The sequence below is a fragment of the Mustela nigripes genome, chromosome 2 (genome assembly GCF_022355385.1).
Source record: "Mustela nigripes isolate SB6536 chromosome 2, MUSNIG.SB6536, whole genome shotgun sequence".
NCBI lineage: Eukaryota > Metazoa > Chordata > Mammalia > Carnivora > Mustelidae > Mustela > Mustela nigripes.
Window position 1 is genome coordinate 119,210,678 of NC_081558.1, and position 12,982 is coordinate 119,223,659.

At 34.7% G+C, this 12,982-nt stretch overlaps 1 protein-coding gene across 10 annotated transcripts in view; it reads left to right on the forward strand.

The window, feature by feature from the left end:
• TBL1XR1 (TBL1X/Y related 1) overlaps window positions 1-12,982 on the forward strand; it is a 166,389-nt gene that overhangs the window by 98,666 nt on the left and 54,741 nt on the right. For 4 of the 10 annotated variants that reach the window (XM_059391514.1, XM_059391518.1, XM_059391519.1 and 1 more), the window contains one exon: window positions 2,278-2,393. The exons of the other annotated variants lie outside the window; for them this stretch is intronic. Coding sequence is in view for 1 of the 4 variants with exons in the window: in XM_059391519.1 (XP_059247502.1) it covers window positions 2,357-2,393 (37 nt within the window). In the remaining 3 variants the exon portion in view is untranslated. The remainder of the gene's footprint in view (window positions 1-2,277; window positions 2,394-12,982) is intronic. 10 annotated transcript variants of the gene reach the window in all.

Below are 12,982 nucleotides of genomic sequence, written 5' to 3' on the forward strand. Positions count from 1 at the left end.
TTAATAATTACAAATTATTAATTACAAATTGTAATAATGAGATGTGAGATTTTTAGCCATTCATTTGATCAACTCAGTTTCTTTCTTATTGGTAGCTTTTTTCTTCCCCAGTCCTGAAACAAGAATTTCCAACAAAACTAAGCAGTTATTAAATATATTTTAGAAAATAAAAAGTTATATGAAATTGCATGATGTTATAAAGGCTTCATGTTTTCTTAGTAACCAAAATAGTCTGAGTTGGACTTATTTTTAGCCCTTTGTTTTTTTTTCTTCGTCTCCAGTTGTATTGCAGTAATAAAAAGAATTACCATTTCTAGATACTATAACTTTTTCAAAGCATTTGTGCTGCTATGTTGTGCTCAGCTCTAGCCATTTATAGTGTTCCAAGAATTCTATATTATTGATAACTGAATGAGGTATTTTGGTTTTTGAGCAGATTATACCATGTGATGACTTACATAAGTGGTGGAAAGAATTACAAATGTGTTGATGTTCTACAAATAGAAATTTAGTTAGGAACAATCTAGTGGGCTTCATGTGATGTACCAACTAGTTATTTAAATTTCAAATTCTCCTTTAGCTCCTGCTGATCTTGGTGCCAACCCTTCCTAGAGGAGAAATTTACCCAAGTCAGTAGTTCAGTCCTGAATTTTTGCAGGAGCTGGTTTTTACGTCTGTATAATACTGGCTAAAAATAATATGGCTTACAGAATTTTATTATTTGTAGTATTTTTGTCAGTAAATAAGCTAAGTGTTTAAGTCTCTCTGAAAAAAGTCATGGGGGTGGTTAGGTAGATGGAAAAAATTTCTGGAAACAGCTCATGCTTAAAATAGAACCCTAAATATGCTTTGCATATCCATCCTGATTTCTGTTGTTTGCCATTAGGTGTAAGGTTATTTTAATCAGCTCATTAGGATTATAAATCAAAATACCTAAATTAAAATAAAAAATAATTTCATTTTAAAGAAAAAGTTTGTTCCACAGATTTTTTTTTTATCTCAAAGATACATAGATATCACAACCATTTTAAGACTAACCAAGAACAAATTTCATTGCCATCAAGACTGCTTTATTTTTGCCTTTGTTTCTGCCAACCAGAGAGAATTTTATTAGTGATTCTGAATAACTTACTAGGCAGTATATTGCCAAGGTGAAATGCTCAAATGAATAATTAATGGAATCGCCTGTATGCCAAGTTATTTTATAATCACTTTAGGTAGTTTGCATAAAACAGGCTTTAAAAAACAAGTTTTTTTTTTTTTAAGTGTTTTTTCACTGAATGTTTCATTGTATATTTTTAGCCTTTAAAAGATAACAGATTACATTCTTAAAAAGAGTAGGTTTGTGACAGACCTTGGTTGTGGAGATAGGTTTATCGGTTCTTAGATCTTTGGAGTTTAAGTCTGCCAGGTAAGAACCATAGGATTCTTGTAAGTAATAAATAAATAAATAGTAGAATGTCAGCTGATGTATGAACTTAAAAACATAGTATTCAGTTTATTAGATTCAATATTCAGTTTATTAGACCCTGAAGTATTTACTCAGACCAGGTAATTAATGTTATTTTGGTAATTGCAGTTAGACAACAACCAATTTTTTGAGACACCAGCGTCTTTCTATTATTTACTGGTAGAAGCTTGATTTCTTTCAGTGTAGAGAACTTAACACTTTTTAAAGTGTCATTGGGAAAAGAATTACCAGTTAACAACAACAACAAAAAATTATTATGCATAGGGAATATATGCTCATTAACAAAGAAGGATATCACAAGCATAATTATTTTATTGCATATTAAAATTAAATAATTGTTTAATTTACTCTAATCATTTTTTCGTGTCATTTTATTTTTTGTTCAGTTAGTTAATTGGAGACACTTGTGAGGCACTTTATCACTTAACATAATTATTAGACAAAAGGTGTTTTCTGCACTGTTTTCTAGGTTTACTTGGGCTGTCTGGCAGACCAAAGGTGAATACGGTTTTTCAGGTCAGAATTTGGTCACTCGTTTAGATGATAATGCTGCTAAGGCTGGTATATTGTAAAAACCTTTCTAGCAGTTAAAAATTATAAAGTAATTGCCATTTGAAGTTCAAAATTTTATGAACATTGTTTTCATCTCTGTTCCCACCCATTGTTTCCAATGTTAACAGGTAAACCTCACTGTTAACAAAAGTCCTACATTTTATTGCTGCTTCTTGAGTTTGTCCATAGACTCCCTCAATGTTAAAGCTAGAGGAGCCCTCTCAGATCTCTAATTCAGCACCCTCATTTTACAGATGAGGAACTGAGGCCTTGGACTAGAACAGAGGTCCCCTCGCTCAGTCCAGGACTCTTTCTATTACATCATGCTGCCTGATGTTTGTTTATGGGACTCAGCAACATCACATACAGGGTGAGCTTTTTTTTTTTTTTTTTAAATGAACACACACAGTAATTTGCTTCTCATCAACTGCTGTTCATAATTCCTGTCTAACTCATTCTTTCCTTTTTTACCCATATCCTCCTTAATCCATAATATGGCCCAGTTACTTGTGACTTTATTTTGGTGCTACTTGTTCTTGGCATTCAGCCATTATTTTAAGAGTCAGACTCTTAGTAAGGTTTTTTATCAGTAACCATTGAAGCTTTACTAGGCACCATAGCAAGAGTAGTTTAAAGTTTATGACTGGATGATTTTTACAGAGTTTGTAAGTTTAGATTTAAAAATGAATTACAGGTGTGTGCAAGTGTGTCATATCCATATATGTGGATATGGACTATATCTAAGAGCAGATGTGATACTAGATACGAGAGCAGTTTTTTTGTGAAATAATAAAATGCCAAGAAATACTAGCCAGTTGTGTTATATAACCTGTGAACTCATGGATTTAAATAAGTATATTTGCGTTTTAGATTTTTAATAATTTTTGTATTGATGTTCAGATTCTTCAATTTTTCGCTAGCGAGTGTCTGTTCCCGTTGGTTCTTATGGCCTTCAGACAAGACCCTACTAATTTTAGGTAGCTTTTGTGTTTCCTGGTGTAAGATGTTACATGGTTTAAGATACAACATGGTTTTCAGGGGTAACTCAAGGACTTCAAGTTCTTGTAGTATATGATTTACAGGTTTCTGTAGTGTTGTTTCCGTTCTCCTTTCCATTTTATTTTGAATTTTGATGAACACTGCCCATCATTAATTTTGCTTTTGTATAAGGAGGAAAAAACAGAATCTTTCAGCTTAATGAATTAATATGTTTCTCTTGTATATTCATTTTTTTTTAATCTGTTGTCTTGTGTCACTGAAATAGCCATGATGTCAATATTTACAATTCTAAGGTAAACTAAAACACTAATGCTCAACTATGAATGCTGGATAAATTTGTTGGATTGGATAATAAACCACCATGACCAGTCACCTCACACGGGTACTTTGTATTATTTACATATTATATATTGTAAAATTTTTGGAGTTCTTTGATTATTTAGTTATTTATCAGCCATTTTAAAGGGTCCCCACCCATCAGATAACTAATTGGGTTTCAGGTGAACTAAATCAGAGGTCCAGAAATGCCATGTGGATTTTTTTTTTTTAATCAGTGCATGAGTATATATAAATTGGGCATGGATTATATTTCTCATGCTGGAATGGGAGTGTTATGTTTTATGACATGAAATTTAAAAAAAAGACATTTGAATAGCTACTATGTGATGGGTGCTAGATATAAAGTGTAGACTGTTTTTTAAAATATTTATAATTTGTGGTGGAAAAACAAGCATGCATAATAAAAGGTGATACAATGACAGCATTAACACTTATAATTGATCTTCCTTACATTCTTACCTACCTGTGAGGTGTGTAGGTTAATTTTATTCCTATTTTACGGAACAAGAAACTGGGGCTCTGGAACTTGGTTTGTTGTCCAGATGTCAAAAGCAGTAGCATTTGAAAGAAGCCATCAACATTCTAATTTCTAGTCTGATACTCTTTTGCTACTGCCGAGTTTTCAGAAAAATAAAACACCCAACTGTGATGTTGGTATTTGAATAGGCTTCATAAGGAGGTGACATTTGAAGAATAGAAGAATTTGAGCACCTACAGTTGGAACGAAGAACTGAAGAAAAAGCAGGGGTTTTAGAATGCTACACCCTGAATATATGCTCCTGAGGAGTAGGGTGGATTCAAGTCCTACGGCTAGATGCTCCAAGATCACAGAGGGGGAGCTTAAGTGCCTGGCCAATCTCTTTGGAGTGAAATGTGGAAGTTATTAAGTAGCAGTAAATAAATATATAATCAATCAGTTATGGTTTATGCCTTGGTGTCAGAAGGTAATAGGAAGAGACCTAGGAGACTCTGAGGCTAATGTAGTAATACAGGTGGCAGGTACTGTAGAAAGAAAGGCGTGGCTGAAAGTGCTGCTTTACAGTAATAGGAGATGGGTTCTATAAAGTTCCAGGTAAAAACTGAGGTTAAGAAGTTACATCCAATAGGATACTAAAGTTTCAGGTGTTGTGAGTGGTAGAATCAGTGGTAATTATGGGCAAGAGGAGAAACAAATTTGGGAGTATAGGGATATAAGTTGCCTCAGATAATACTGAATTACGAGATTCCAAGAAGGCATATAAATAGATGTGTGCATCGGTCAGCTGGAACTGAATTCCTTGAGTGGGAGAGATCAGGATGTGTGGAGTGGCACATAATAGGAGAGGTATTTTCTAATTCTTTAGAGTGTTTGAGACTCTTAGTTGGGACAGTAGACAGAAGATCAGAAGGCTAAAAAGGCTGTACATATGTTAGGGCAGGAAGAAAAATGGGTTCAAGAGAGGAAAGAGGACGAGTCAGGAAGCCAGCTGTGGAAAGTTCAAGGACGAGTTGTGATTTTCTTAAATGCTGAAAATGGCCAGGAGTGGAGATCGAGGAGTATGAAAACCCATCGGATTTGGTGGTGATTGATAATAAAGTGTTTTAAATTCAAAAAGTCAAAAGTAGAACTTTAGCAATAACAAAAATAATTTTACAAAAATATTTTTTCCTTTATACATTATATTTAAATACGTAAATATGATTATTTACATTTTATACATAAAAGGAAACTCTTTGTCCCCCCAATAGTTTATTACTTTTAATGATTGTGTAGTACATGAATATTATGAATATACTATAGTCTTATTTTGGTACTCCTCTTTTAATGAACATTTACTTTATTTCTGTTTCCCCTTTTTTTCCACTAAAAAAACGTTTCTAAAACAAGTGTCCTTAGGAACTTATATTTTATTTCTCTAGGTTGTAGGGATGTATATTTGTTGACTGACCATTTTAACAACAAAATAACAAATTCTTATGATTTAGTCTAATATTTTCACTTGTAACAGAGGTTGACAGATTGTTTTCCAAAGGGCTTTTTCACATCTTCAATTGAAATATAGGGAAATAGCCTTCCCCACATTTCTGTCTGAAATAGGCATTCTAGATCTTTTAAATATTTACCAATTTTACAGTGTGTAATTTTACTCATTGTCACTTTGATATGTATTTCTTTGATAAACTAGTAAATCTTTATGTACTCAGATATAGCTGTCTTTTCTTGCATAGTTTTTTGAGTTTCTAGTCTTGGTTAAAAAAGGACTTTTTCTGTTCTCTATATTGGACATGTAGCCTCAATGTTTTGTTAAGGCGTATGTGTGAAGTATGTGTGTGTTAGGTACATGGACACACACATTTATTTAAATTATCCAAATATTAAATATATCTGGAATTTATTTATTTATTTTTTATCTGGAATTTATTTTTGTCTGTTGTAAAACATGTGTGCCCACTTTTCAGATGGATAGCCACATGTTGCAAAACAATACAATACCAATCCATTATTTTCCTTTGCTCAATCTTTGTGTCTTTCGATAGAATACTGTTTAGTCATATAAATTTGGTAAATATTTAATAGGTTTTTTTGCTCTTTTAAATGGAATATTTATTTCTTTGTCTATTTAAAGGTGCTTATTATTGGGGCAGAGAAAAAGCTCTTGTTTCTGTTAGCCTCTGTATTAAATTCCCAAAGAAAGGTTAGTAATTTTTGCTAATGATATGGTAGTATATCACAGGAGACCCAACAAATTCTGTGGTACAATTTTTTTCTTGTTTGTAGCTTTTTTTTTTTTTAAACTTCTTCAGAAAGTCAGCACAGAGCAATAGGATAAATAAAGATTTTGAGGTAAACAAAAAGTCAAGAAGTACTAATAACTTTTATCAGAGAAGTGATCTCAACCCGAGATTGAGAGGCTTTTGGTGAGATGGGTTCTTTGAGGAAAGTTGAATTTTTTTTTTAAATCCATGATGGAAAATTTAACAGGGTGTTAAAGGCATAATAAAATGATTACCAAATGGCTCAGAAGGAGGGCAGAATGATGTTAGATACCATTATAATTTGGGGCTTACATAGGTGACAGGGCTTGAGTGGGAATGGCAAGGCTATTTGGAGTGAGTGTCAGAATCACGGCATTTGTTGTTTGTATCAGTAGACTTGCATCAAAGTGGAGGGAACATAGATCTGGTCCAGGAAATATGATGACGATTGAAGGATGCTGAGAAGTATGAGTAATTTGAGATGGCCACGAATACCTGTTTCGTTAGAAAAACGGAGTAGATGAAAGTAAAAGAGAGGGGTCTGTGTGTGTTAGCAGTTACAGGATTCAAAGGTAGTGAAGCTTTGAATTTTGTGATGTGATCCACAGTCATGGTTTGTGTGACCTGAGAAACTTGTCAAAATATACATGTGTGGGATGTACCTCTGGCTTTCTGAAACTTAAGACTTTTCAGGGTTGTCAAGAACTTTATGACTTGACTTTGAAAAGGCTGCCACGGGTGAATTTGGTATGCCATACTAAGCAAGGACCACTGGTGGGCTATAGAAATGAGTGTGGTGGGCCTCTTTCTTTTTTCATATTCAGAGTTTGCCCAAAAAGAAATGGAGATACAAGCTATTAAAATTGCGCAGGGAATGGAGATCAAATTGGGAATGGATGAGAAGGAACATTGAATGTCATTGAAGAGTGTCTTTCTTGCCTTTTAAAACACTATTGACTAAGTAGAAAGAAAGAGCTTTATTTACTGTTTGCAACAAATAATAATTGAGTGTCTTTTGTGAATCGGGCTATATTCCAGGCACAAGTATAGTAGTGAATAACAAGGATCAAGTATCTGCTGTCATGTACCTTGCATTTTTTTAATGAGCATAAGTTGTCATTCATTAGAGTACTTGTTGAGTCACCAGTGTTTGAAAAAATCTCGCCTGTGTCGCACATTGTATGATCCAGTGCTTATTTTTTCTTTAGAGTAGTGATCTATATCAACAAAAACCTGAATTTTGAAATGAATGCTCTCACTGTTGCTTTTAGCTCTGACCACTTCCCTCTTGTTGTTTAGGTATTGATTTCAGTTTCTTTTACCACTAATAATATAAGCAGGGACAAGAAAAAGGTGAACCCATTTCTACCATGTAATGGAAAAAAGGAGCATTCTTCTAGTTTCTAGCAGTCTTGGATTTCAACACATTAGGCTTTTTTTTTTTTTTTTTAAATTCAGAACCAGATGAAAGGGAAATAATTTCATACTCCTGCCTGCTCGCCATGAATAGATTAAAATTTTTTTTAAATAATCCAGTGACATATGATAAACCATACACAGACTAGACGGGTGGAGGTCTTCATTTCATCTTCTCCCTCTTCCTCTCCTAATCCAAATCTCTATAGAAGTTTTAGAAATGATAGCAGATGTTTTGTATTCATCTCTGTTTTGCAAAGGCACTATTTCATTGGGTTCAGTTTTCCATAATGTTCATACAATGCTATAGCCATCACTTTCAGTCTTTTAAATCAGTTTTGTTTTGTTTTCAAAGAAAGTGATTATATACATGTAATTGCTGTGAGATTTTTCATCAATCTGGGCAACCTGTGACAGGAAGGGAAAAATTCTCTTGTTCCATTCAGCTCTAAAGCCTGTAATTCTTTATAGGTTATCAGTTAGCAGTTAATTTTATATCAGCAGACCCCCCCAAAATAATACTTTTCCTCCTGATTTGTGTTATACTTATTATAATTTATATTTTGAGCTTTTAGGTAAGTAGAGCACCTATAAAATGCCAGGACATCTTGTAGTAGAGTGAAAATAGGTGTGATTTGTGGGAATAGTTTTAGTCTTAAAAATGTATATAACTCACGTCAAATGCTTTTCTTTTTTTTTTTTTTTAAATTGTATAGTTGGCACACACGTTATATTAGTTTCATTTGTACAGTTTAATGATTCAGATGCTTATTTCTAATTTAATATGTATTCATTTTCACTATAGCATTTTATATATAACATAATTCTAATTCTAACATTCTAGTATTATTATATAGTAATATAAAATTAATACTAGATAATATTCTAATATTCCATAATTCTAGTTATAACATTAGGTATCTTAATTGAGGTCAGGTGTTCTTGAGATCACCTGGCCCAAGCAGAACTTCATATATTTTTGAAAGAATATCTCTTTTTCCTTTCATTTGTTTTAGAGAACTGTGCAAGAAAATTGTGTGGGGGAAAAGGGGGTTAGTTACATAATTAATTGATAAAAAACAAAGGTTAAATATCTGATTACCATGTGGTAATCAAGGGGTTTCACTGTTCTTATAAGAAAGCTTTACTACTTATTTCTTAATATTTTTGGAGTAAATCAAACGGATTCTGAAGTTGCTGTCTACAGGTATAGATAGTTTCCTCTTTTGTCTCTAAATGCTTTCCTTCTCCAAGAAACAGTGAGGTTGAGAGCAGAGAAGAAAAACACCCATTGCATGGCCTTAGAATTTTGTTTCTTTAAAACTACTTACTTGAGCACCTTGGATACATTTGTGTTATGTTGAAGGAAGAAGGCTATTTAAGACCTGTACTTGAGAAACACTAAATTGATCTGATGAAAACTGTTGATACTTCTAGATGAACTTAGAGAGCATCGATACTGGAGCTGCTTTCCAGAACAGAGTCAAGCCCAGGATATTATATTGAAATGAGGATCTTAATCTTTAGACAAAGTAAGGCTTAGAAGACTACTAGGATACATGCTGAGTTTGAAATAACAGTCATTATATTTTCTCTGTACTCACTGCCCTCATTGTTACAGATTCCCTTCTGATTAATATGGAGAAAAGGTTAGGCTTCATGTATTACAGTGGTCCACAAAAGATACAAGCCTTATGAGAAACTGAAAGAGGTAAAGAGAATTAAATTTTTTTTCTTTTGGCTCCCAATTGACCTTTTCAGATGGTTAGTTTTGTCAGAATCCAAATAAAGTCTAATACTGCTTTTGGTTTGCTAAATTTAAGCCCCTTCCACTTTTGGTATGTTGAATTTCCTATATTCTGTTTGCTAAATTTAAACCCCTTCCACTTATTGGTATGTTGAATTTCCTATATTCTTAATTTGTCTCTGCATCCTTATATTGCTAACATATTTCACTGTTGTCCTGTATGTCTGTAAAGTGATAGTTGACTCGATTAAATTCACTTGGAGTTCTTTGATCATGACCATTTGCATGACAGTGCATGGGGCATAGAGCATCTGGTTGTGTCACTTTCAGTGGTGGTGATATTGATTAGTTGATTCAGTTATTGTTAGCCTAATCCACCCTTGACACAATTGTGCACCAGATTTTTCCCTAGTGGACTTAGCATCGTTAATAAATTGTTGCTTAGATTCATTATTTTCTTAGGAATAGAAATGGCTATTTTCTAACTATATACATATATATATATATATATATATATATATAATTATTATTGTTTTTATTTATTTATTTATTTTTGCATTGACTGGCTAGAATTCTGTAAAGGACTCCTCCTGATCAAGCATTGTGATATTCTGAAATAGAACTTGCACAAGAAAGGCAGAGTATGTGCTTGAATGTTTTAGTTACCAATTTTCAGAATACTGAATTGGTGGTACTCTAGTAACCTCTCAAGGTGACCAGTGATGTGGATTTTATTTTTATTTTTTATAATCTATTTTTGAGGTGGTTTAATTTACTTTATTTCTGTCTCCTTTTGACCTGACAGGAGTGGTCTTTGGTAGTCTTCTTGCTTTCTTGCATGACAAGATGTTCTAAGCTTCCTGCTTTAGCCCTGCAATTGGCCATTCCTGTAGGGAATTCTGACTTCTTTTAGTGGAGAGTGTTTATTTAAAGACTGTAATCCAAGTATAGAATGCTTTTTTACTAGGAGGATGCTATTAACTCCTTGTAGGTCGTTTTAGGCCTAGGAAATGTGTATTTTTAGTAAGAGAAAGACAAATCACGAGTTCCTAGTTATATTTTAATCATACATATGATTATAGGGTTTCAAAACTTGATTGTATTGTGTGAATTTTACTGAAAATATGTGTATTAGGCTCCTGGGTGGCTCAGTTGTTAAGCGTTGTCTGCTTTTGGCTTAGGTCATGATCCCAGGGGTCCTGGGATCAAGCCTTATATGGGGCTCCCTGCTCAGCAGGAGTCTACTTCTCCCTCTCCAGCTCCCCCTGCTTGTGTTCCCTCTCTTGCTCTCTCTCTGTCATAAAATAAAAAAATCTTTTAAAAAAATGAATATTTATCAGTGTGTTATAAATATTAAAGTAATTTTAATTTTTTGTATTCAGTTCCATCAAATACGAGTTTCATAATAAAAGTAAAATGATCATAATGTTTTTGCCATCAAGACACACTGTTCTCTAGGACAGTTTGACACATTGAGCTTCTCACTTCTTACCTCCCTAGTGGATTGTTCTACGTCCTCCAGACGTAGCCAGCTTCTATAGCACTTCATCATGGAAAGAAGACAAAACAGTTTTTACTGCTTCTCTATTTGTGTCTATTTTTCCTTTCTGAAAATGTTGGTTTGAAGATTATTGAAAGAAGTTTAAAGTTTCTTTGCAATTTTTATTTGTCTGTAGGGATTACATGTAGTCAGAATTTTGCTTTAAAGTATATTAGTTTTCTTTATGACTACAAATAACTTTGCTAGTTTTAAAAAGTGTTTATTTTCTGTGTATCTTAAATGTAGATAATGTTGGTTGATTGTGTCTTTGTTCTCTGTCTTCTCACTTGGGGATCCAGGCTTTTAGAGCAGGTCCAGTGTATAGGACATCCTCATTCTTGTGGCAGGAGAAGAGAGCAAGAGGACTGGCAGATACTTGTAATACCTATAAAATTGTGATTGGATGTGGTGTATCACATCTGCTCAATTTCCATTGGCCAAAGCATGACACGCTGGGAATGAATAACTCACTTGTAGGAGAAGAGAAGAGTGATTTGAATTCTGGACAGTTCACCCACATAATGTCACTTAAATTGATCCCTGCATGTTGATGCCTTCATAGTCACCATAATTACTATTGTTTTGAATTGTGTTCTAAAGGATTTATCTATCTTATGGGCATGCTGAGGAGATAAGTGAAGGTCATGGAGAACAGGCTTTTGTTAACCTTTATCTGTACCTGTAGTCTAACCTTTATCTATACCTGTCATCTATACTTTTGAAGTACAGATGGTGGCATCTGTATTTACTAATCCTGGGCTTTATCAGCTGCTTATTTGTTGTGGGTTGAATTGTATCATCCTCAATTCATAAACTGAAGTCCAAACTCACAATACTTCAGAATATAAGCCTACTTGGAAATAGGTACTTACAGAGATAAGTTCTCTGTAAGGTTAAAGTGCAGTCTCTTTAAGTTAAATGAGGTCATTAGGTAGGGTCTAATCCACTATATAATTCAGAAATTTGGATACAGACACAGGGGGAAAGAATGTGAAGAGTCCTGGGGAGACTTGGTGAGGTGGCTGGAGTAACGCATCCATAAGTCAGGGAGGGTAGGAGGAAGGCCTGGAACAGACCCTTCCTTAGCACCTTCAGGAGCATTGCCCTGCCAACACCTTGATTTTGCACCTCTGACTTAGAGAACTATGAGGCTATACATTTTGTTGTAAGCTCCAGAACTATGAGGCTATACATTTTGTTGTAAGCCACCCAATTTGCGGTACTTTGTTATGGAAGGCTCTTTTGTTGATGTTCTGAGACTCAGTTTTTAATGCAGGGTGGTGTTTCCTACCCCATCAACAAACAGCCCTCAGTGACGAGTTATCTGAGAAATCAGCTCAGTGTTGACACTATCTGCCAGAGGTTCCATCTTGAAAGATTTGTCCTCTCCCCCTCAGGATGCCAGTTACAAGCCCAGGTTGTCACCTGTGCTTCTGACCAACCAGCGATAAATCAGAGATTCCCATGGCCTCCTCTTTGGGGTCAGTTACTTTGCTAGAGCAGCTCATAGAACTCCAAACATTTTACATTATTATTTTAGATTATTGGTTTATTATGAAAGATTACAACTCAGGAACGGCCAGATGGAAGAGATGCATCAGGGCAACATGAGGGGAAAGGGTATGGTGCTTCCATGTCCTCTAGGCATGCCGCCCCCACTCCCCACCCCCCAGTCTCCGTGTGGTCACCAACCTGGAAGTTCTCTGATGCCTGTCGTTTTGGGTTCTTATGTAGGCTTCATCACACAGACATGATCAAGTCATTGGTGATTGATTAAAGCTCCAGGCCCTCCCCCTTCCCTAAAACTTGGTAGGTGTGGAACTGAAAAATCCAATCCTCTAATCACAGGGTTAGTTCTCCTGGCAACCAGCCCCTATCCTTAGGTGTGGTCTCAAAGTCATCTCATCAGCATACCAAGAGACACCTTTGCCACTCTCAACACTTGTGAAGTTCCAAGGATTTGGGGAACTCTTCATGAGTCAGGAATGTGGGACTAAAACCAAATACGTATGAGAAATACACATTTGGTCATTTGACCAAATGTATGTATGTATTTTTTCTTATAAATTGCAATATTGAAAGCTTCACAGTTTCACAGTGCAACCCGGCTTGATTGTAAGAGTGGGAAGGAATAGAAGCTGTAACTGTAGGTTGCTGTATTGGAAGGGACTTCATTGCCAGA